Source organism: Apteryx rowi, unplaced genomic scaffold (genome assembly GCF_003343035.1).
Source record: "Apteryx rowi isolate R43461 unplaced genomic scaffold, aptRow1 scaffold_99, whole genome shotgun sequence".
NCBI lineage: Eukaryota > Metazoa > Chordata > Aves > Apterygiformes > Apterygidae > Apteryx > Apteryx rowi.
Genome location: NW_020451304.1, coordinates 2,121,702 through 2,147,185, shown reverse-complemented (window position 1 = coordinate 2,147,185; position 25,484 = coordinate 2,121,702). Strand labels below are relative to the sequence as shown.

General features: G+C 40.5%; 1 protein-coding gene across 2 annotated transcripts; it reads left to right on the top strand.

Moving 5' to 3' along the window:
* The first annotated feature begins 300 nt into the window (after positions 1-300).
* Positions 301-25,484, top strand: YWHAE (tyrosine 3-monooxygenase/tryptophan 5-monooxygenase activation protein epsilon). Of its 2 annotated transcripts, XM_026055203.1 has the most exons (7): positions 301-503; positions 11,081-11,137; positions 12,488-12,687; positions 18,234-18,340; positions 19,206-19,412; positions 20,235-20,371; positions 24,574-25,484. In XM_026055203.1, exons 3-7 carry the CDS (start codon positions 12,490-12,492, stop codon positions 24,624-24,626), a joined length of 702 nt encoding a protein of 233 aa, XP_025910988.1. In that variant the 5' UTR covers positions 301-503; positions 11,081-11,137; positions 12,488-12,489; the 3' UTR covers positions 24,627-25,484. The 2 variants fall into 2 exon arrangements, with proteins under 2 accessions (XP_025910988.1, XP_025910987.1); XM_026055202.1 differs by lacking the exon at positions 11,081-11,137 and having other exon boundaries at positions 302-503.

Genomic DNA, 25,484 nt, shown 5'->3' with positions numbered 1-25,484 from the left:
CCCGCGGCCCTCCCTCGCGCGGGGAAGGGGCTCCCCCTGCCAGCAGCCCCGCGGCGACCCGCGCTCTCCACCTTCGCCCCCACCCCCGGCTACGTCGCACGTCGCTCCTCCGTGTCCCCAAGATAACGAGCCCCCTCTGGGCCGGGGCCCCGCGGCCGCCGGTAAACACGGCGCGGCGAGGGCCCCGCCGCCCCCCGCCCCGCCGCCTCCCGCCGGCGCCGCTCCGGCCCCCGCCTCCCGCCCGTTGCCAAGGAGCCGCCGTTGCCATGGGAGGGTCCAGGGCGCATGCGCACACTGGCGGAAGTGCCCGGATGCAGCGGGAGGAGGTGCTGCCGCCATATTTGCCCGGAGAGCAGCGAGCTGGTAGCTGCTGAGCCCCCCAGACCCATCGGCTTCCATCCGCCCCGTGCAGTCCCCGACGCCGCCCCGCCTGCAGGACATGGACGATCGGGAGGATCTCGTCTATCAGGCCAAGTTGGCTGAGCAGGCTGAGCGCTACGATGGTGAGCGCTGGCTGGGAAGGCCGTGCAAGGCCAAGGGGAGAGGGAGGGAGGGAGCRGCCACAAAATGGCGGCTGGGCGGGGGAGGGGGGGCAGGGGTGGAGGAGGGGGGCACGGACAAAATGGCGACTGGGAGCGCCCCAAGGGGCTGGTGGAGCTGGGGATGGGGGACCTGAACGAGCGGGTGGCCTGGGCCGGGGCGGGGCCGGTTCGGGGGCGGTGGCGGCAGAAACCGGGAATAAAATGGCGGCCGCGAAGGGCGAGTCCCAGGGGGGAAGGGGAGCCGCCCCCGCCGCAGGGGGCCTGACAAAGAGACCCCGCTGGCCCTCGTCGTGCCGCCACCTGGCGCGGCTTTAGGCGGTTCCGCTCGGCCCAGATCTTGCGTGCCTTCGGCCCGGGCCTCGCGGAGCCCGGCGGCGTGGGGCCGAGCTCGGTGCGCCGCAGACAACGCCCAGTGCCCTGCTCTCCGGAAGGTGGGTGCCCGGCTCTCCCAGCCCCTTGGGAGGCGACGCTGGGGAGCGACCTGCTCGCCCTGGCGGGCCGCGGGGAAGGGGGCTGGCGCTTCTTTTTCTCCTCCTTTGCTTGCGGTTGGGGATACTGCTGCCCCTGRCAAACGCAGAGAGAGCGAGCTCTCGCCCTGGAGCGATGAAGTACATCCTTCGTTGTCTGAAGGAAATACACATGCTTTCATTATGTGATAGAATTTATTAGAGATCACCTTTTCCAGCATTATCTTTTCCCTTTTTGCCTGTAAAGTTCTTGCACTATGTCTGATGGTTTCATATCTGTTGGGGGGAAGGGGTGGTGGGGAGGAGCTGGCAACCTTGGACGGTGTCTCTTGTCCAAAATATGTCTGCCTTGAGACTGTTTCTTGAACACGTTTCTATCACATATAGTAGAAAAGGCCTTTAATTTTCTTGATGATGTTATTCTCCTGGGACTGTTACTTTTGACTTAAGACCTTATGTTTATGCATTTAAAGTGAAATAAATACCTTTGYGAGTAAAAACTGTGAACATACTTATGCTTCGCTTAGAGATGGGAAGACACCTCAGATACTTTGTTTGTCGTTTTCATAGTAAAAGGATGTCAATTGGCAAGAACTAGGTCATGTTGTCTGAGTTGCTGCTTGGAAAACTTCTGATAGCACTATTTTCAGGCATCAGAGAAATGCACATTCTGGGGAGGAAAATAGAAACTGCAACAAAAAAAGTAAGGCCTAAATGAGACTTACTTTTGTGACTGTTCAAGTAGGGAAATGGGGTAGAAATAAGAATTCCACTAAATAACAGTRGTTAAATAGTCTTCTCACAATAACTGTAAGGACTTATGGAAAAAATGCCCCCAAAACAAGATCTCAGGGTGAGACTGAATTGATGGAGGTTGGGAGTGGGATGGGGGTTACAGGGAGGGAGGAGATCAATTCCAGTATTGCACAGTAGGTATGTAACTTCTAATGGTAACAGATTCCTTGGTGTTTTGTTTGTCAGTCTGTTATTGCTACCCTAAACAGTGTGGGGTGGGATAATCCATTCAAGCAAAACAAAACAACCCAAAAAGCACACCACCGCAGCAGCACTCCTAGATTGTTTTTTGTTGTTGTTAGTGTTTTGTTGTGTGTTTTTGTTTGTGGGGGGAAAGGTTTCTCCACCTGGCATAGATGAATCAGTGCAACTGGAAGTGTTGGCTTTGGTTTGAGTGGAAACCCAAAGTAGGATGCTTGGCTAACATCCTAAAGGATTCATTGTCTTTGGGAACTTTTGAGGCACAACTCTCTCTTTGGTATTTTCCTAGATCAGTGGTAAATTATTCCTATTCTTCATAAAGTAACCAGACACTACACTGTTGTAGAGATCTGCAATGCCAAACAATCAGACTTCATATCAGCTAGGAAAAATAAGTTGGTAGGGATTGAATTTGTGCAGCATTTCTCTCTGTAGGTTTTCTCTTACACCACTATCATGGATGTTTGCTAAACAAGCTGGCTAGATCAAAATGTAGAAGATGCCTCATGATATATTACTTCTGAATGGTAATGAGACTGCTGTCATTAAGGAAGAAGCTGTATGCCTTCCAGTTGTCATGTTTAAAATGATGTCTTTTTTCTCCCTTTAATTTCATAAAGTTTGTTGGAGTTGTGTTGGGTAAACAAATTTAAGGTGCACACTCCAGTTCTGTTAGCTGTTTTAAACACATCTTCGTGTCCACCCTGGCCTGGAAGAATATATATTGTAAATACTGTTTAGCACCTAGTTCTGTGTTCCTTTTCAGTTGAAACAATTAAAAATACTGGTCTAGTTTGTTCGTGTGTGTATATATATAGCTGAAATGCTGCAGTTCTGCAAAGATGGTAGTTGAGACTGCAAAATAATTGTGTGAGCAAAATTGTTTGGGGAAGGTATGTTGAAAGTGTAGGTTAATCTTAATTTTGTTCTTTATTTTGGCGATCTATGAGAGATGTGACCATAAGGTCACACTTACTAATTGGAATGTGTAAAATCCTGTGATGGTAAGTACTGTCTACAAATATATATAGGAATACAAATCTGTCATGTAACTTGGATGTGCTTGTGGAATGACAAATTTTTTTGCATTAATCCTAGGAGCACATTAAGTTCTTTCCCTGTCTTCTCTCTCCTGGAGACTTTAAACATATGCTTCATGGCATTTACAACAGCACTAACGGTAGGCATCCAGCTCTCTGTAGTTCTGCTGGAGGTGCTTGCTCGATGCACTTAACTTGTGAAGTCTTGAAAGATGTGCCTGAGAACTGGTAGAAATCTAGTCCTGTATTTGTACTGTCCCTAGCATATTGCCCTGCACTTAGGACGTGCCTTTCTGGGTACTTCTGCAGTGTAAATAACGCTTGAGGCCTGATCAGTAGAGATATTAAGAGATTTGGGTGTCTGACTGTCTTTACAGATCTGCTTAGGCATGTCGTGACAAATCACAAAATGCCAGGAAACTTGCTTATAATACAGAAAGCTTTGTGACAAATCTCATGAGATGTCTTACCTGCTGTTCCTGCAAAGAGTATTCTTAATAGCCTAATATGTAAATATAAATTGTCTTTGATAATCTATATTGAAAATCTGTTATTTTGGAAAACATTTGGAGTAAGTAAAATTTGCGTTGGTATGTGAAATAAAGTAACTTATTTGACTTCTTGTCTGTCAAGGTGTGTACGTATATGCATTCCTGTACTGTTGAATGTTGAAAGTGTGCTGGGGTGTGGGGGAAAGGGGTGTTTTTGGTTTTCATTTATTTTCCCTTGTGGAAGCTAGGTAACATCTCTCTTCCAATCAGGTGAGAAATATGTTATGATGCRAGGTAGTCTGTAAGTGGATACTCAAACTTTAGGCAGCATTTTTGTATGATAGGTCTTAAAATCTATAACTTAAAGTTTACATAAGGTATTTTGGTGAGGTGATACTTCCCCCCCACCGCACCCCCAAAATCAGACAAAAGGTCAAGTTCCAGCTGGGAAGCAAACGTGCTGTATTGGGAGTTCCAAGTCAGGAGACCTGTCAAATAGTTGTTAACTGCTGCCTCCTATGTTCTTACAAGCTGTCTATCAGGGAAATACATCTTTACTACAGAGGCAGTGAAGTGCGTAGCAGTTGACTGAATCCAAGATTTGGATGTGTTTAGAAGATAGTAACAGGTCTAGAAATTACAGCTCAATCACTGATCTACAGTTATTCTACATCACAAATGAGAATTTAAGCTGTATATTGATTTCAGTTTGCAGAGGACCTGTCTCTTTCAGCAAATGCATTAAGCAATCTTGAGGCTTTTTTCTACATTAATGTTTAATAGTGATACCTATCAGTCAAAGGTCTTGCTGCTCTGGTTATACTGAGTATGACTACTGTCTTTGTCTCTGAATTGGGTACCTATGAAAGTGCTAAAAGGCAAAAAATCTCATCATATCCCCCCCCCCCCCAAAAAAAAAAATAGCATGGCCAAGGCAGTGTTTGAGGAATAGGGTTATAGCTGTTCATGTTTTGGAACATAAAAATCATCTCCTGATCATGAGGGGTTGTTTGAGAAAGGACCTTGTTCCATAACTGATTTCTTGAATCTTCTTGAATGCCAGATTAGGCAAAGGAGATGAACCTCTAACCTTACATGGTTTGGTGCCCTGCAAGGAGTCCAGAAATGGAGTTGATGTCCACTATGTTGTTTGAGTACTTGTATTTGAAACTCATTTAATAGCAGGACTCAATCAAGCAGAGAAATGTATGATGAGACTTGGTCCTTAGCTTTGCCTACATCTGCTTTTAAGCTGAAATTTTTGTTATAAATACTGGAGAAATCCTTTTTTACTTGGGAAGACATCTTCACAGCTTGAAGAGATGGTAGAGATGACCTAGAAATGACAGTCTTGTTGCAAGAAATACTTGTGATGCTCTGTAGGATTGATTGTGCAGAAAATAGCATTGTTGCATAGATATGGCCTTAATCTGTCCATTTCTCTGAACATGCAAACTACAAGTATGCTTTATAGGACTGTGTGTTGCAGAGTTGTACCATCAAGTGTTGGAAGTGTCAGGGCTGCATTAGCAGTTCTAAACCTTGTACAGGGAACAGCAGTATGGCCTGCTGCTTCTCCACAAAATCACTGTCTAAGCTACCACACAGAATGGGATGCTCTTAAGTAGTTTTTCTGCTTACCTGTTTGGTTGCCTTAACTTCTGGAAATACAATTGTCTGGTTCTGTGCTCTTTTGAATGAAACTTATGTATTATGATAAGGGAGCACCATGGGCAGATCAAGACAGGGGATTATCAATATCTAGTACCTTAGTAGTTGCACCCAAGTTTCAAATGTCTAATAGTTTGCTTGGGGTGCTGAAAGCATATGAAGACCTGAGGAAAAACACAAAAGCTGTGTAATGTGCATGAATAAATGTTGAGTTCATTTTAGCTTTTAAGAAGTAGAGGTGCAGTGCTGCAAGGCAGAGTGACCTAATCCAACAGCTCACTGCTGTTGATGGCCCCTCTTGCCTTGCTGCCTCTTATACTTACTTGAGTTCTAGTCCAACCCTTGGAATGAGTCCAGTTCTCTAAACTGTAAACAAAACTTACTTTTTTTGTTTCCGAGTAGCGTTTTTTTCTGATTTAGTTGTTTTCTAGGCATATGCCCTGAATCAGCCAATTGAAGGGGAGAAGAAATGCTGAGGTGGAATGAGGGAATTGATAGGGACAGAAGGGAAAGGCACTCCCCCTGCAGATCTGGGGAGAACATAGTCTAATGTAAATCTTTATGTCCATACTCATCACTTCATGAAGTATGGGGAAGCAGACTTTTTTTTTTTTTTTGAGGTTCTTCAGCTCTTTTGGTCCTTGTTTTTATTGCTTTTAGCAGTTTGCTGTTACTGCTGAGTTACTATTTGATTATTTTTTCTGGATCACTTGTGAACATTAGCATGCTTCCCAGCACAGATTCCACAGCCTGCGGAATTCCACTGGTGATCTCCCTCCGTTCTGAAAGTTGAGCCTGTATTCATACGCTGTTTCCCGTCTTTCAGCCAAGTGTTTATCCATGTGAGGACTTTTCCTTCGTATCCCATGGCAGTTGAGTTCTTTAAAGAACCTTTGATAAAACCTTGTCAAATGCCTTTGGGAAATCCGGGTAGACTATATCAATCATGTCTTCCTTGTCCATATGCTTGACTCACTCAAAGCATCTCAATAGATTTTCAAGACATTATTTGCCTTTAAAGAAAGCCATGTTCCACAACATAGTATTTATGCATATGCCCCCTCATTCTGTTCTTTAAAATAATTCCTGTTAACTTGACCACTTGCAAGTGTTAAGTTTATGGGTCTGTAGTTCCCTTTGGATGTCTGTTGGAACTCTTCTTAAAACTGCAGTAGTGTTAGTTGCTTTGTGGTCACCTCTGCTACTAAAGTCTTAGATGAGAGGGTGTACACAAGAGTTCAGGATCGGATATTTTGAGTTCTTGTGTCTTGTTACTGATCTTTTTTTGTTAAATCCATGACTAGGACTGCTTCTATGTCCTCTGTGAATAATGGTTACAGTGTAGGATCTTCCATGGTGAACACGGGTGCGGAAAACTTTTTTTTCTGCTCTGTCCTTTTTATACCTAGATTGTACTGCATACTCTTTTGCAGCTTTTTACCCTAGAGATGACATAGGTGCTGAGCACTAGCCTAGAAGAAGGGGGAAGATCTTGGCCTGCTGTATTCCCCTTAGATAAGGGTAATAGAAAGGATTAAACTTCAAACACGACTTCAGCTTTCTGAAAGGATGTGCTTCTGCTATTATTTAAATTAATAGTATTTAATCATGCTACCTTCTGGGTTTTCCTAAGGCTGTTTTGGTTTGAGCCATCAGTATGGTACCATCAAATCATCCCCATTCCACCTTTACTCATCTAGCTCCTTTTTTGTTCTGTAACAAGCTTTCTCATGTAGTTCCTCTTTCAGACACTAAGCACACTAGTAGTAGATATTCTAGCTCTTGCTTTTCCTGCAGTTATGTTGAACCAGGGTGTACTGTGGCTAGGGTTTCTTCAGTGGTGAGGTTGAAGCAGGTCTGGTRTAGTGTTGAAAATAAGATTAGGAATTCCCTTCCATAGGCTGTGTAACTAGATGCTTCATAAAAAGCCATTGAGAGTCTAAAAACAACCCCCCCCCCCCCGACACTGTAGCATCATGCCTACCATGAGATTTAATCACTGTATGTTATTGTAACTAGAGTTTCCAAATACTGTTCTGCCCCAATGGTGTCTGTTAGTGTAATTGGCCATTCTTTTGGCCAGGTGTTTTCTGTTACAACTTTAATACTAATCTAGACCTGCAACTCTAGTCTATAATGAGTAGCAAAAACTTTGACAAAACAGTCAGCTTTGATACTAATGTTGTTTGATATACAATGCTGCTCCCTTGGTGTGGTCTACTGTTTCTTTCTTTACCCTCTATTGGGAAGGCCTGTCATCTGTTCACCAAATTTCCTATATGTTGACTGTTTTCATATTTGCTTATACAGGGACATCCCAGTTCCTCTGCACTGTTAGGATTTCTAGAGTTTGGGGAGCAGCAAATGTATCACTCCTTGAGTTTCTTGTCTTTATGTGGTAAAGTGGTGTTATGTTGTGACCTTACCAGTTTCGTAATCAACTGTTGCCCTACTCTTTGCACAAATTCTGTGAGTTGGTCCTTAGATGGTTATCAACTATGTCTTTCTCAACCTTGTAAACTTCCCCATCACTCTTCAGCTTAAAGTAAACTAATTTTGGTGACCTTTGTCATTGGTGCAAGTCCATTACAATTTAAATGATATTTTTATCTTAAATGGTGCCTTATTCCTCAACCATACATTCAAGGGACTGCATTTTTTTTTTAATGGATACACCTTTGTTCTTTTGAAAGCTTCATCAATTGGCCAACTCCTATACCTGTGTATTTCACTCCTTTTAAAATAGAAAACTAACCAGTATGCTTCAGGGATTACACAGTTACTTTACAATTTACAGGGATATCAGGCTTGCTGTCTCTAGGACTTAAAGACATAGTCTTTGTCTTTCATATTAAATAATGTGTACCAGCTTGTGTGCTAAAAATCCTTTGTAGGTAGCACTCAGTGCAATGGCACCCACTGCCCAAGTGCTTTGTGCTTGACAAGCTGTGCATGTGTGTTCCTGCTGTTCCTCCACACTGGCTGGAGGTCAGTCAGCAGTGTTGATCTGTAGTGAGAGGAGATGGGCATCTTAATTAGAGTAGTAGAATGCAGGAACTAATGCGTGTGCCCTTTGTGGATCAAGAGAGTGTTGTCTTATCTTACGGCAGTTGTTTTGGTCTGTTAAACGCTGCTGCCATGCCCCCTCCCTCCCCGTAAGAATATAGAAACTACAGTACCCAGTCAGACCAAACATCCATTTAGCATGTTATGTCTTAAAACAGCCAACAGCAAACTTCTAGAGAAGAGTATAAATCTAGGGTAGGCATATAGTTCTCAAGAACATTCTCCAATCCTTCCACAATTTAAACTTTGGGGATTTCCTGCTCTGATGGTGGCATGATCTGACAGCACCATAATATGGTGACAGCTGTAATCAACTGAAAAGCTGGAATGCAACCACTTAAATTACCGTCTGTATTTTTGAATCTGCATAACACTGCTTTTCCATAATGCTGTGTAAGTGTCTATGGGTTGTGTATGCAATGAGTTGTCATTACTGCAGTAATCCTTCTTACTGAAAGGAATCTCAGACTTGGCTTTTGTCGTGAGTGGTCTCCAAGCTTTTTGTTGTCTTCTGGAATCTTCCAGAGAGGTAAACCTACACTCAGAATATTAAATACTTGCTCTGTTTGCATGTATGGCTTTTTTTTTGGCTGTAACTTTTTTTTTTTTAATTGAGGAAGTTATAGGTATGTCTTCCTCTTTCTATTGCATTGCCTGAGTTCTTAATACTATTCATCAGGCTTAAACTTTCAAGGCAAGATTGTGGCTTTGCTGTAGAATACCAAGCTATATACATAATATCATCTAGCCCCGTTGGAATACCAGCCCACATTTTTTGTATCTTCAATAGAATTGAGCTCTTTACCAAACCAGAAACCTCTTTATCTGACAGGTCCATGGATAGGCTGATAAATCTTTTCTGTTTAGGCAAGATGCTTGTTCAGGGGTGGGGGTGGGGATTCCAATATGTGTTTATGTATTTAACTAGTAACAAGATTAATATTTTTCTGAAGAGAGACCTTTCAGTCCCTTYCATCAGTCTGTTTTAGAGAAATGATGTGCCTAGTAGGAAGAGTTGGTGAGAATCGAGGGGTTTGCGCCCCAGCACAAATAAAGATCTTTTTTTTTTTTTTTTTTCCTTTTTGGCCAGCATCTTAAATTCAATGGCTTCTACTTGGCATAAAGTGTGTTTGGCTTACTATCAACTCATGGGATAAGAGACTGGGGGTGACAAAACCTATTTTTTCCTGGTGCTAGTTCTCAGCAGTTGACTCTAGTTTCTTTTGGGAAAGCTGTTCCTGTGATGGTTCTAGAATATGATAGCTGATGACCTTTGCAGAAGATCTAAGAGAGGCAAGAAGCCTAATACATACCTGACAGAGGCTCTGGCTCTTGGTAAATCTCGATTGTAGGCATGCCTTTGTAAAAGCTATTGGTAGTCTTAAATTGGATTTATCCTCCAGCACACAAAGATATTGGACATCTGTTTCAAGGGCTTATAGGTGTTTAGGCAATGATGGGTAAAATCCTGCAGAAGCTAGGCAATTGATTAAAGTTGTAGTGTTGTGCTTGAGTGTGCTCTGAGGGTCAGATACTTGTTTACAGGGAACAGCAGACCTGTTTTTGTGTGGCTTTTTTTTAATCCTTGTGTTAAGTGAGCCTGCTTCCAGGGAAAAGACTGAAAGCTCTGCAATACAGTTGGTAGATGTTGCTTTTTTTTTTCTTCTCCTCTCCCAGTTGTTGCAATTCTCTGATACAGTTGAGCAAATCTTGGAAACAGTTACATGTTTCATATCTCCAGGATTCTGGAGTAGATTGATTATTTCTTAACCAGCTGAATGGGAACAGTCTTTTACTTCATCAAGAGGCAGATTTTGTGTGGAAGTGTTTTAGTACCCTACTCTGTATGATTGAAAAGCTCTGTAGTTAATCCCAATTGGTAAAGCACAAAAGAGCATGAATTCTGTTTTTAAGAAAACCTAGATCTTTTGTGTTTTGCTGTATGACTGTCAAACACTACCAGTAGGGCAGAAGGTTGCTAGTGTAATCAGGTAAGACACAGTGTACTTTAATACCTCACTCTGGAACTGACGGTTTTCTTGTGTTACTTGGTTTCCTCTGATTTTTCACAACTTCAAAAAAAGTCTGATGGGACAAAGCTTATGTGGCCTTGGTTAGTTAGGCTTGCCATGTAACTAAAACCATGCCTGCTTATTTAAAGCATAGTGGTCATACTGGGTCAGACCAAAGATTTTGAGATTGATGGATGCTTAGGAATGAGTATCACAGATGAACAGGATGGTGTGATTACCCCCCCTTCCTTTTTCTGCACTTTAACCTGTCTGTATTTCCCTAGAGGATAAGTTCTTGATTCACTCCAACTAAATGTTGGAGGGAGGGCTGTGCATCCCCAAGTACAGGTTAATTTCTTAAACGGAAGTTGTAGTACAGTTTCAATTATTCTTATCTGATGGCAGTTAAACATTAAGCTTAAAGACAAGCCATATGTTTCTTGCTGGAGCTTGGCAAAGATACCTTAGTAGCATAGACTAAGTCTCAATTCCTACTTGTCGCTTTTGTTCGCAGGACTGAACACTGGGAAGCAGTGTATCTTGGATGTAGCTCTTCCGTTTAAAAAACTTCAGAATACGGGATGACTAAATTCGCACAATTTTTTAAAATTACAGCTTGGAAATATATTCTTTAAATAGATGATAGGGTTGTCCTTTAGGAAATAACTCATAGCAGTCATTATTTAAGTTGCATATTATATCATTCCCCCTTTCTGATAGGGAATCAAGCCGTTATAAAATTTTGGCTTACATGTGTGGAGACCTGCTGGAAACTGATAACGTTCTTCCTTTCAGGGAAAAAGATTGAGCCTACAGTTCCCATTGCTGAGACAGCTCATGCCTGCTATGGCTGTAAGTTTTGGCACCTGAGGATAAAATAGACTGCTAAGCTTCATTTGTTTCCTATTGCTTGTGCTGCCATGATAGTAACGCAAGGAGATCAAATGGTTGGGAAGGGATAACAAGCGGACAAGCTAAACTTTACTCTTCTGTGGTTCATTTCCTTTATTCTCCTATTAAAGGGTCACATTAGGGGAGACGTGGCCTGRTCACATTACCACACTCTTGACAGAAACTAAATACAGTTTTCTAGAGTCCCTCCACCTGCCAGATGGCTGCGAAACACTTGTCCTGGGGAGTGGATAGGGGAGTTGGGGCTTAGGAAATAAAGGCTATTAATGAAGGAGACTGACTGTGGGATCCTCATCTGCTCTAGAAGTTGGAAGGCAAATGGTGAAGGAACCAAAATACTACGGGGCTGGAGAAAACCCACGGTTCCTGTATGTCTCATACTGGGCTCTTGCTTAGGATATATGTCATCATTTTGGCTTTCATTTTTCTGATATGTAACAGACAATCATGATGTGATTAGGTAATGAAGGGATTATAGCCTTCCTTAAGTAGTTAAGGCTTTTGCTTCCACTTGAGTATTGGAATGCTGTATTTAGGAATTTTTTTTTTTTTTTTAACACCCCCCCCCAGCTTTAGAAGTCTTTTCAAATGGTTTGGACTATAAATATGCATTAACTTGTATTTTGTCTGTTGTTTTTTTCGGTGCAAATAGCTGCTTGGCAGGGGTAGCTCTGATTACTCTAGTTACTCTTAGGATGATTCTTCTGTTGCTTCTCCAAGCAGTTCATTTTTCTTTTGGTGGTTTCCTCTTGGAACTTGGACTTGCTTCCCTAATCACACTACTAGTAGTTATCTACAGCCATTCAAATCTGTTCTTTTTTTTTTTTTTTGTTAATTATCATAATGTGTTGTATTCCAGCTGACAACTCAGTGGTGCATTCTGTAATTCTTCAGTTTGTCCTTATTGTGCTGAATGCCAACGTATACTTGCCTGGGCTTTTCTTGCTATTCACTGCCTTTTCTGGAGTGCCTTGAAGAACACATGTTCCTGTAGGATGGTAGTTAACCATTATCTGCTCTGAAAACTGAGCACTTATTGCTCGCCCCTTTTTTTCTGTCTCTTAAACTGTCTTAAAGAATTTTTGAGGAATGTTTTCATTTTCTTTGAAAGAATGTCAGATACTTAGTGTTCTGAACAAATCAATGAGCATATACACAAAAGAAGTAAGGGATAACTGTATGAAAGGAGGAGGGAGCCTGTTTTGAGAAATTAATAATAATGTGCAGCTTCTATTGAATGGTTCAAAAGATGGTTTGGCTGTGAGAATAATTGACTGTTTTCCTTCCTAGAAATGGTTGAATCAATGAAGAAAGTAGCTGGAATGGATGTGGAGTTGACAGTGGAAGAAAGAAACCTGCTTTCTGTTGCATATAAAAACGTGATTGGAGCCAGAAGAGCTTCCTGGAGAATAATCAGCAGCATTGAACAGAAAGAAGAAAACAAAGGTGGAGAAGATAAATTAAAAATGATTCGGGAATATCGGCAAATGGTAAGGTTTAGTTGATGTTACAGCATAATGACGTGGTTAAAAAGGGCTGGATCCCAATTTTGTTACCCTTACCACAAACTGCCATGGTATTATAGATTGCCTGCAGCATAATGGTCTTTAATAGAATGATAATCTTGAAAGGAAGAGGTTTCTTCCCTGTCTGGAGAAAAATGTATTTGGTGATAGGGGGAGAGTGGATGTCCTGTAAATGCTCAAAGGGGTAGCAGCCTGGAAGAAGAAGGGGAGGGCTTCTCTGTGTGCGTATCTGCTCAGCATTTGAACTGTTCTGTCCTCCCTATTTGCTCAAGTGTCAGACTGCATGTGTTAGGAAGCCTTAATCTTTTTCCTCTGATTTCACTTACACCGAGCAGCTTTGTTCGGAAAAGTAACCATGTCAGAGAAAGTGTTTGGCTATTAAGCTGTTCGCTGTCTACTTCTGGTAAAAGTTGCTTTAGAGCATACCAGCTTAGACGCTTGGCACTGTTGCCAGACTCTGTACTATGGAGTTCACGTAATGCTGTTAACATTTTGAAATACCAAAAGGAGAGGGATTTTCTCTTGGCATAAAGATGGGCACTGTAGTCAAATCAGCTGCTTTCTCTGCATCTTTTCCCATGTTCTTTTATCATTGTGATAGTTGGATTTCATATATGTTGATCCTGTTCTGCTACTTTGTCTCCCAGATGAAAACTTAGCAGGAGTTACTACAAACGAAGTACTCTGCAGTTGGGTGATAATGGAGAATAGTTACCTAGTTAGGACTCTGGTATAATTGAATTGGCAGACCTATTATTAGCTCAGGCAGCTATGCCTATGTTGAAATAAATGTTGAAATAGTATGGCTTCTCTGACAGCATCTAGTTCTGAAAACATAGATTTTTTTTTTTTGTCTCTAGGCTGGTCACTTAAACTAATAGCACTCAAGGCAATCAATTTAAGGTAATGCACTCCATGTTCCTGAGGGGAAAGTTAAGATGTCATGGTCATCCCAGTTGTGAAACTTGCATGTGTCATAACCTCTAGGGTCTTGCTATTTTCTCTGGCTTTAAAGAAGGGGAAAATTGATTCAAATAACTTTGTGGCAGGCCTAATCAGTCTCTGTAATTCACCTAAAACAGGGAACTTGAAGAAAGCTTTGCCTTTTATTGGTAAGGGCTAATGAAATCCTCACCTCTTAGAAGTGACTCATTGTCATTCTCTTCTCCCCCCCCCTCCCCCCCCAATATGGAGGAGGAATACTCCTGTGCTCTTTAAATCCTGCTACACACTTCTGCAGTGAGACTTAATCTGTCATTTGGGGATAAATGCCTCCATATGGTTCAGATCTTCACTTTCAGAGAAACAGTGAAGTCTTTTATACCACCTGGCACTGATTCGTACACCACCAATGGCAATGATACTGGCTTGGAAATCTTGGTTCTCAGGAGTGGCACTGGACTTGTTTTTTTTGACTCAGTGTTTCTTTTGCTTCATGGGATAGTTACGAATTTCCAGTTATGCTGGCATGCTTATGAGATGAAGCTCTGCCAGTTGCATACCATCTTGCTTAGTTCCAAATACTGTTTCTTGATGGATGTCTAAACTCTTTAACAGAGCACATAAATAATAGGTATCTAATATTGCTTAATTTTGTCTTGCACTGCATGCTTCCAGTTCTTCTTGCTTAATACCATTTTTTTGCTTGATGTTTTGTGCAGTTAGTATCTTCTGACAAAGGTCCTTTTAATATTGAAAAGGGTTTCTTTTGGTTTTTTTTTTTTTTTTGAAAGGACTGTAAAAATAAGGCTTTGTTCTACCTCTGTCCGAGCAAAGAAGAAAGTATAGTGCAGAACAGGCTGGTGTGCAAGATCTACATATACTATTTCAAAGACTATGTATAGGTCACATGGAGACATGGAGTGCTGTGCCATGCCAGCAGTATCTTCAGCTGCTAAACCCTCAAAGGAAGTAGCCATCACAGTTACTTTGGGGTGCATGTAGGCTTTAGGTGGGAGAATGCTGTGGAGAACTGTAATGTGTTTCCATATTGGAGAAAGACTACTTAACTCTAGGCTGAGTTTCCCAAGAGGCTTATATTTATCAGCTATAGCTGAAGACCATCTCCTGTCAGCAGCTGCTAGGAGACTTACTATGAGCTAGCATYCACTCTGAGGAGAGACTTGTCAAGACAGATTTGGAGAGGTAAGGGCCTGAAGAACTTGTGCAAAGGTTTGGATGATGCTTCTCACTTACTGTAAATGCTAAAGCAAGACACACAGCAGAGCTATGCTCTTGTCGTGCTGAGTGCTTCTGTTTCACATGGAAGTTTTGGTGCAGCCACAGCAGAGTCCTGATTATTTTGCTTACCTTCCATGTCAACAAATATCCATTGGTGTGGCGTTTCTTGGAATATAGTTCAGTGCTGTTTGGAGAGTCTTCCTGGGTTTGAGAAGCACTGAAGAAAAATACATCTCTGTCTGGGGTCTTACAGGCCGAGCTTGAAGTGCTGGAGGAATGGGAGAGGAATCTTTGGAAAAGACACTTCTCTCACCTACCCCCCAAATCAGTGTGGGTTTGCACAGCTATAAATTGCTGCTTGAGTTGAAATGGAAGGTGTAGCTTGTTTGAAAGTAAATACTTGAGGTTTTGGTCCACATCAGTATTTGTTATGATTTTATACATGCCTTTTTATTTAAAATGTTTGGGCTACTAGCTAGTATGACTTGAGGCAGAACTTGAGGAGTGATGGTGGTGTCAGTGTAGGGCCAGGCTGGTTCTGTGTATGGGACATGCATAGAGCAATACTGAGCAGTGATGGAAGAAGCTAGGCTGTACCATTTCCCAGGCCACTTAAAATAAAAACATAGCTGTGGGGGAAAAATGCCACTTGCTTTCTTCCTTTGCAGACAGGCTGCTTTTCTGAGTCCTGTGGTCATTTGGATGCGCGTAAGTGGAGCTTCTGGCTTTCCCACTCTCATCTGACTGCATCTCTGCGAGTGAGAACAGGCAGCGAGGCTTTCTTTGCTTGTCCTTGAGAAAATGAGGTGGTGTATGTCCCAGCACATAATGYGATTCACTCCCTTGCAGTAAGACCAAATCCATTCTTTAATTGCTCAGGACAAATATTCATTGTCTTCTTACTGGCCTGTACTTGTGGCATAGGCTGAGAACRTTTCTTTCTAGTGCTCTGATTTATAACCCGAGTGGTATATTCTGGGCAGCTGCAGGGCAACTGTTTTGGGGGGCTACACGTAAACTGGTCAAAGAAAAAGTATATGTTAACTTTTTTCTCTTGGTTACTTTTACTCTTCCTTATTTAGGTCACCAGGTGGTTCTACAAAGCTTCTGTACCTGCAGAGCTAAGAACACAGTCTGGAATCTTAAGTCAGGGCTACCCCTAAAATAGAGAGGCAGGCTGGATTGTGGAAGCCACAACATACACTTCAGGGTGACCTGTCTCTCCTTGCCAGTCAGAGCCTGTAGTTCCCTGTGTCATATGCAGAGTGGAAACAGCAGTATGGCCTAAAACTGCTTGTTCCAGATGTTCTGAACAAGCTTACTCTGGGCTCTTGTGCTGCTTTGCAGGAGCTTAATGAATCACTGTCTAGAATAGATCTTTTCTGTATGAGAGCTCTTAGTGTGTGTATATGTGTGTGTTTTATCAACTCAATCTATATTAACTCTTTTCAAATTAGGCTAGATCAGGATGTATAAATTGCCTTGGGCAGCGGATGATCTGTGATAACTTGTCTGTGTGGTTGATCCTTTAAGCAAAGCTGAAAAAAAGGACTGTCTTAGATGAAATGGAAGTTTGTACATGTATGGTTAAAGAAGATTAGAAACTGATTTAATTCTTTGCAGTTTTGCTGAAGATCTCTCTGCAAAAGAAGTCATTGAAAAAGAGGATCAAGAGGAAAGAAGTTTGCAGGAACTGACTGCTGGCAAAGGTTTCATAGCTTTTGTAGCCCAAGAATTTATGAAGTAGACTTTTCTCAAATGACCATATTTCAACAGTTTCCTTAAGCATTTGTTATGTAACTTAAGTATAGACTCTAAACCTTCCTCTGAATATTAGGGCATTCTGACATTCCTTGTGTACGAATTTTGCTGTAGGTTAAGCTCTCTAAAGCAACTACTGCAAATCTCTTAAGATACTTYGTACAAACAGGTATGCGTATGTACCTGCCAGTTTAATATTAAATTTTGGATCTGTAACTTTAAATTGCTAGCTTTTGAGGCTAGATGTTGTKTTTACAAACCATATTAGTTTGGGAGCTATATAATGATAAAGATATTACATGGCAAGAAAAATGCTGTAAGGAGGGGGGGAAAAAAACCTGCATTGAGGGGAGGAAAGGGAAGGGGTAATGGACTGATCAGGGCTGTTCTTGTGGTCAGAGAYGTACAATTACCTTATGGTTTCTTGTAGTTGACATTGCCTTTTCTTGAAAACCTCTTTTTTATRGTACATAAAAGTAGCTTGAGCCAGAATAGCCTTCAGCTGTAGTTGTGAAAATCGCTGCCAAATCATGAGAAGCAGCAAGAGATTGCTATCTGCACCTAACCAATCCCTCTTTTTGTGAGTGACTTGGGATGCTCAGTAGAGAGCGTTCTTCCACAAACTGCAGCAAGTCTGGCTTTGCTGATGTTTGTTGGAAGACAGTTTTTAACTTTCTGGAGATGCTTAGTTTCTTTGCTTTCAGGCCTGAAACTTTTCTTTGTTAGCACCTAACCTCATAGACTTCTTTTATGTTCCTTTATGTTAGGAAAAAGTGAAGGTAATGTGATGAAGTTTTCAACTTTGGCTATTAAAATCCAATAGCTGTTTTTAAAGAAGGTTTATATTTTGTTTTTCTCTKGCCACTGACCTCACTGTTAGTGCTGGCAATTTCTACCTTTTCTCTCTTGTGAGCTGCTGCTTTTTTTTTTTTTTTTTTTTTGCCCGTTTCTGAAGTTTGTATTTTCTTGAGTTAGTTTTCGTGTTATATCTGACCTTTCTGGTTGTGGTGTATGTCTTTATTCTGTTCTAATTTTCCATATTTTCTCTCTTGGGAGCTTCTCTATTAGAGCTTTGCTCCCCAAGTAATCAGTGGAAACTTTGTTCTGAAGATGCCATTTAATGCTGGGATGGAATGAACTCTAGCTGACTTATGTTAATTATCTTCAGTGTCCCCTTCACCATTGCCACTTTTAGGGCTACTTTCCAGGATCAAAAATCTGCGTTAGGAGTTGTGCAAGTCTTGCAGTAACTGCAAGTCATACAGGAGCTGCATCCTGAGACAGACCTAATGCAATTTTCTAGTAAGATGTCTTCCAGGGAATTTATAATTCCTTTATTCAGATCTGCATTTCATCATATGTCAGTGCTTGCTTTTTTCTTGTGCGGCAGCTAATTACCCAGTACTGTTTTGCTTAATGTACCTGTGGAGCAGCTGAATTTGTGTTCTGTTTTTTCTTCTGTCTTTCCCTTCCCTGCATTGTTATGATTTCTCCTGTTGGATATTGAGTATTTATGAAGTAGGCTTTTAATATTATGTGCTAATCCCTCCCCCCCCTTTTTTTTTTAGGTTGAGACTGAACTGAAATTAATTTGTTGTGACATTCTGGATGTACTGGACAAACACCTCATTCCAGCAGCGAACACTGGCGAGTCCAAGGTTTTCTATTACAAAATGTAAGTGTCATCCTGTGAGACGAGGACATCTTGTTTGTATCTGAACTAGATAACAAAGTAGCAATATGTATATATGTCTATATTTCTGCTCACTCAATCACAGTAATTTATTTTGGAAAGAGTAATTCAGTCATGTCTCACCATTGTCTTTTTTTGAATACAGTTGATGGGTTTAGCATCCTGTTTGACAGTGTGGGTTCAGATAGAGGGGCTTGAGAGACCAGTTTGGAGTAAGGTTATCAGAACTKCACAGAAGCTGTTGCACAGCTCTTAGATACGATAAACTATTTTTTCAGTTGAACTAATAAGGTAGAGATCACTTCCCTGMTTTAGTGTTTTCTAGTGTGAACTGTACACATTTTATAAAGAAAAGAAAATTGGGTAGATGGCTGTCGTGTTAGCTTCCAAATTGCATTTCAAATCAAACTCTGCTGCCTTGGAGTATATCGCTGTAGCCATTAGCTTGTGATACATTTTTGCACTGTCTGAAGCAYGTTTTAAATTGTAATTATCAGAGCCTATTCCCCTCTGGTTAGATTCTCTCTATTCTTAAGATCAAAAATTTACCTAGTTTTAGATGAGATACCCACCTGTCTCTCTGGACAACTGTAATGGGGAACCTAATACCCTGAAATCCTGCACTAATGCAGTGAAATAACTGAAACCAAACTCTTTTTTCCTACCTAATAATTTTTAAAGTTCACTTAAATACTAAGGTACTATTTTCTTGATAGTAATTCAGCTGTAATGTCCTTTAAGTATGTGAATGTATAAACATTGATTTCAGGACTAAGCAGTTTGTTTAGTGGTGGTGTGGAAATAAGGACTACTGACTTCTTACTGCTTGTTCTGTTCCTGTTTTCAGGAAGGGGGACTACCATAGGTATYTGGCTGAATTTGCCACAGGAAATGACAGGAAGGAGGCTGCAGAGAATAGCTTGGTGGCTTACAAAGCTGCTAGTGATATTGCAATGACAGAACTCCCACCAACACATCCTATCCGCTTAGGACTTGCTCTCAACTTCTCTGTATTCTACTACGAAATTCTTAATTCTCCTGATCGTGCCTGCAGGTAGGTAGCGACTGGGAAGATAGGGAAATCTTACGTGAAAACCAAACAAGCCAAAAGTGATTGTTACTTGGGTAGTTGCTTTTCCTTAACAAGAACACTGGGCTGCCTTTTTTTCCTGCTACTAGTTGATGTCTTTACTCTGTTTGAGGCTAATTCTTCAGAAAGCTTTTGAACTTTTGCATTATCTTTGAGTCCGGATGCATTTGTTGRTCTGGAAGTAGATGGTGTATGAGAAGCAGAATAGTGATAATCTTGGATTGATCAACTAATGGTAGCTTAACAGCTTGCCATGCTAACTGTATGCGCCCTTATTCTGCAAAAAGGGCGAGATAATTAACTCTTTTGCTGTTGGCTAAGATGCAAGGTCACGTTACTGTGCATTTCTATGACCTGTGAGCATGTGTAGATCGCAATAGCTCATCTCTCTCTAGGGATAAAGCTTGCTTGTATGAGCATAAAAATGAGGATTGAAGCAAATACACTTTAATTATTATTCCTGTCACTGCAGGTGACTTGCATACTTTTTCAAGCTCTTAACAGACCTTGGTCAGTTGTACCACAAGATGTTGAAATGTTTGACAGACAAAATTCTAAAGTGCAAATATACTGTTTTTCATAAGCACCTAATGTGGCCAGTTTTGATAATTGGAGAGGTTTAGATAAACGTCCAGCAACCTCTTTAAAAAAAAAAAGTGCTTAGAAACTATGGCTGTCACATAACCAAATTAGAAGATGGGTGTTCTGTAATACGGGTTTAATTTGTATGCCTCAGGATTCTGCTTAGCAGTATACTTCTAGATCTCATTTATTCTGTGCTTGCAGGTTGGCAAAAGCAGCTTTTGATGATGCTATTGCAGAACTGGATACACTGAGTGAAGAAAGCTATAAGGACTCTACACTTATCATGCAGTTGTTACGTGATAATCTGACACTATGGACTTCAGACATGCAGGGTGATGGTAAGTAAACTACTCTGAAATGCTACTGTACCCTGGTCCCACACCCCTGAAATAAAGAAAAAACCCAAAGCATGAAAATGTAGACTGGCTTGGTGTTTTACTGCTTCTGTCTGTTTTTCCTAACAATYGGCCCTCCAGAACTTCTGTCCTTTCTTAACACTGGATAAGTTGATAGCAGTGGTACCAGTTTCTTTTGAGAGGCCTCTTCAGCTCTTAACTTGAAGGGAGAAGATGTGGAATTAGTAAAAATACCCCCCTCCCTTTTTTTTTTTTTTTTTAGAAAGAATATTTGATTTCATCAGTGACTGTTTTAAAAGGAGTGACTCTTCATTTAATTCAGTTTTTCTTTCTCGAGGTTTGTGATACTTGCCTTACAGTTGTCATTACAACCTGATGCGAACTTCCAATGCAGGAGGAAGTGATTGCAAGTGCTCTATTTCCCTTTTTTTCAGGTCACTCTTAATATTTCTGTTGGCATTTCAGTGGCAGATGACTTTCTTCTGTCATGCTAATTACTTCACTTTATTGCACTTTACGTAACTTCTAGTGCTCTTGGGAAGCATTGAATGTGAAGAGAAGAGGAAAAAGGAAAGGGGTCTTGTGAAATACTTTGTTACTGTTACTGCTTGTGGAAATCTAATTTGCTCTTTAGGACATTAGAAGTACCTTTTGTGGTGTGTTTTATTTATTTTTATGCTCCCAATGAATGACTCTTGAAGTGGAGTAATGCCTGAGCAAATGCTGAATGTGTCCTCTGGCACTATATCTGTGGGTAGGACATTGATTGCTTCTGTTTACTAACATCTGATAGTTACTTAAAAGGCTTATTTTTGGCATTCTAGGTGGACTTTATTTTTTCTTACCCTTTCAGGGACAATGATGAGTATAAATTTTCTCTGGCATTTAGTTTTCCACATTTATGCCTTGATGTGTTTTACTTGCTACTAATATCAGTGAATTAAACATTCTCTATCTAGGAAGATTAAACTTGCTCTTAGTTCTGCAGAAGTTAAACCATGGAGAGACAAGTGGAAAGAGCTGGCTTACTTTGCTTGTAACTTGAAGAAAACCCTTCAATCCTGTTCAGAGTATATCTATTCACAAAGGTTCTAAACAACATTCCAACTTGATTTCACATAAATCATTTCTAAAGAAATGAGTGTCTCTAGATATTTTTGTAGTATAAGCTGTTACTTGAAGCATGGTCGCGTAGTTATGTGACATTGCTCTGGAGTACTTTATTGGTGTAGTCTCCCATTTGAAAGCAATTGTAGAATCTGTTACTTTTTTTCATACTGCCTCTGTTACGTTGTTAGTGAGGATCAATGGGTTTGTAATRTTTTTACTTGCCTGCCTTCTAGCTCTTGGAGGAGATCGGTATTGAGTGTCGCAGTTTACATTTTATCCCTGTTTCCTTGGGTTTTGACACTCCTATGAACTGGAAGAAACTATACACRTGCTGGGCCTTGGCTCCTGATCTACCCTACATCCAAATGCAGAGTTTCTTGCAGGAGACTGCATGCTGCTTTCGTAGATATAATTTTACAAATGGTACACAAGCCCATATAGTTATCCGTATAGCCTATGTATTTGGATTAATACAGACRCTGTTCTAAATACTGCAGGTATTGTTAGATGCATTTCTCGCTGCAGTTGGGCACTGGAAAAAACTTTGTCTAATTCCTGCAGTTGAAGTATATGACTACTTTGTTTTTTTTTAATAGAGGCAAATATCCTGGTGCCCTGTGGGAACATAAGGTTATCCGTTTCAGTGAAATAACAAGGCTGGCTTGCTATTGTGAGATATCAGTGCATTAGAACATCTTCCAAAAACTATTTTTATTTGAATGTAAGCTAACATGTCTTGTATATCCTGTAGAAGTTCAAGTCCAGCTCTTTACAGAAGCTTTATATTTGCCTTTTTGTATAACCTAGATTCAAATTTGTTGTTTCATCACTGGTTCCATAGCATAGTAGATGGACACTTTTGTTCTGCCTGAAATAGTTCAGATTATTCTACTCTCTGTTTAGGACACTTGCCATGAAAATAACTGTTACAAAGCTAAAAAATTACCACAGAACTACTTAAAATCATGTTGCAGTGTTTTTCCACAAAGAATGTGGTGTTTATGCTTAATCTTTACACACAAGTGTAAAGATCTGTTTCCTTCCTTTTACTTGTAACTTGCTAATATGTTGACTTAGTATAGTTAAAATTTCTGCTTTCAGAACTCCTCAGTATTTCTAAAGTGAGGTAGAGCCTCTGAAGATCTATGAAAGTTAATGTTAGTAGTGACATTCAGAAACATGGTCACAATGACTAGTTTCTTGAGAAGGAAAAAGATTCAGAACCAGCTCATTCTTTTGCATAAAGCTTTTGTCTGTCAAATTCACTTGTGTAGGTTATAGCGAATGACTTTCCTAAATCGAGTATTACCGAGCTGCTACGTTTCTCCATTTCATTTATTGTATCTTTTAACCATATCATAGACAAGCTGTTTAGTTAATTTTCACGCTTGTAATGTCGTCTTCATATGATTCCTGTTTTCCCCTTCTTTCCTGCTATATAGATTCCTAAAGGAAAGTCCAACTGTTCATTTCCTAAAAACTCTACTTTGTAAGTCCTTGTCATGGCTCAATGAACTTTTCAACGTCAATTTTCTTCTGATCACTAATCATGCTTGCCTCTCTCACTATCGTGCTGCTGATAAATTGCTTGTATCTTTGACTCCATTCCAGGGCTAAGCAATATTCTACCAGTCTGTGACCTGTTACTCCTACCCAGGTCGACATAAGCATAACTGAGATCCAAAATAACTTAAACATTTGACAATTGAGCTGCGTACCTGGATGGATATTAAGAATATTTGGGCATGAAAAATACTTTCACTGTGGCCTGTTATAGGAGTATTTGCTTAAGTGCGTTGGCTAGAGCATGCTCAGATCTTCTTTTAATCATCTTCCTGGGTTAGGGCCTCTGCTTTCTTCTCTTAAACTTAAATAATTTGTTATGTAATTCTAAACATTAATTTTGTTGTTGTTGAATGTCAGRTGTCTTGTGTTCCTAGGCCACCTCTTCCAAAATCTACCTTGCATTGTACCTGGTGATAATGCTGAATCTGGACATGCTCTCAGCAGGCATTCTGATGATATGCTGAAAGTCATTAGTCTCATTTGATTGGATTTTATTGCAAACTAATTTGTTTGAATGGATAGTTTGTTTTGTTTATTGCCCTTAAGGCAGTACCATCTCACATGGTTCAGGATAATTGTAAAGAAAACATTCTTCAGTTTCTTTTATCAATTAACTCAGTCTTGCATGTGTTATGGCACTAGCTGAAGTATGTTAAACTTTTTCCTGTTGTGGTAGAAATCTGGCGAAGACGTGTGCAGAAGGCATTGCATGTGTCTGTCTAGGGGTAACTGAAGTAAAACTGAGTATTTATTACGAGAGTCTTAATGAATAGACTTTTTCACTGCATGTTGCGGCCTGGTGGAATAGCTCCAAACTGATTGGCTGGCCATCTTTCGAGAAATAAATTTCCACAAAATATTCTTCTGTAGTAACCTCAAGTCTAGGACTTCTTGTCATGTTGAACTCGTGAAGTATGGAAGCTTATTCATACTTGTTTTGGTAACTTAAATAATACACACCGTCAGTGTCATTTTCTAAAATTGACTGTAGTATTTTACTGTTGCTGAGACTAAGTTGACTTGGGCAGAAAAAAATGCTTAGTTCTGAAAATCTGTTTTGGTTTTCCTGCTATAGTTAGTGCACAGATGTTCTTAGCTGTCTCTGTGTAGTAGAAATTAAGTTATTGGAAAGGTATRTTCTGATTTAAGGATGTTGATATACAGCTGTTCTGATAATTCTGTCTTGGCTGTTCATCTTTGATTTGATCACTTTCAGCAGTGTTGGTTTGTTGTTTGTCCTTACAACAGAGTACATGTTCTAATAGCCTGTGCTGTAATTGTGTTTTGTATGAAATGTGATGGGTTGATTACAAGGCTAAATTTCCATGGAAAGGCTTCAGTTCAGGACTGGCTATGTCATGGGTGTGTGTGTGTGTGCTGTTCATGCAAGTGTGTAAGTGAGCGTGTGTACAATTGCATGAAGCTATTAATCTTCAGATGCTTGTTAAGCCATTCTGCAGATCTCATTTTAAAATTAATTTCTTCCTTACTTTTAAAAACTCTCATAGGTGAAGAACAGAATAAAGAAGCGCTGCAGGATGTGGAAGATGAAAACCAGTGAGACACAAAGGCCAACAAGAGAACCCATCTCTGACCACCCTTCCCCTTCCCCACAAAAACCCTCAGTGTCACTCTGAGAACCACCAAATCTGACTTTTACATTGGGTCTCAGAATTTAGGTTCCTGCCCTGTTGGGTTTCTTTATTTTTATTTTTTTTTTTTACACAGTTTAAAAGTTCTTAAAGGCAAGAGTGAATTTCTGTGGATTTTACTGGTGCCAGCTTTTAGGTTAAGACACTAACAGGACTTTGTAAAGGCTCTTTCAGCATTACTGTATTGTCTTTGCCAGATGTGGCGAGATTACCATTAGAAGTGAATGTTACATCTGAAGGCCGGTAGACTTGTAGGGGAGATCTGTTATCGCACGGTAGCGCGCATGTGGTGGCATTTTTCTTTTTTTATAACTGTTTAAACTGAATTTTATACCAATGTTTAAACTTAATTGGGTGTTTAGCTTGAAGTTACAGGTTGCATTGGGACACATATTGTAGTGGTTTTACTGTAAAGTTTCCAAACTGCTGAAGTGTTGCTGAAAAACATGGTGCTGGTAACAGTTCAACAATCCGTGGCTGCTCATTCTTGCCTACTCTTTACTTTTCCTCAAAGCAGGTTAGCATTGAAGGTGGCATTGATAAGCCTGCATGCGTGTTCAATATTTTTTTCTTTTTCCCTCCCCCTTCCCCATCTCCCTTCGCTCGCTCAACCTCTTTTGTTCAGTATGTGTAACTTGAAGCTAATTTGTACTACTGGATATCTGACTGGAGCCACAGATACAGAATCTGTATTGTTCTTACTGAAACACAGCATGGAATTAACATTAAACTTAAATAAAACAAACCTAAATTAAAAATGCCAAATA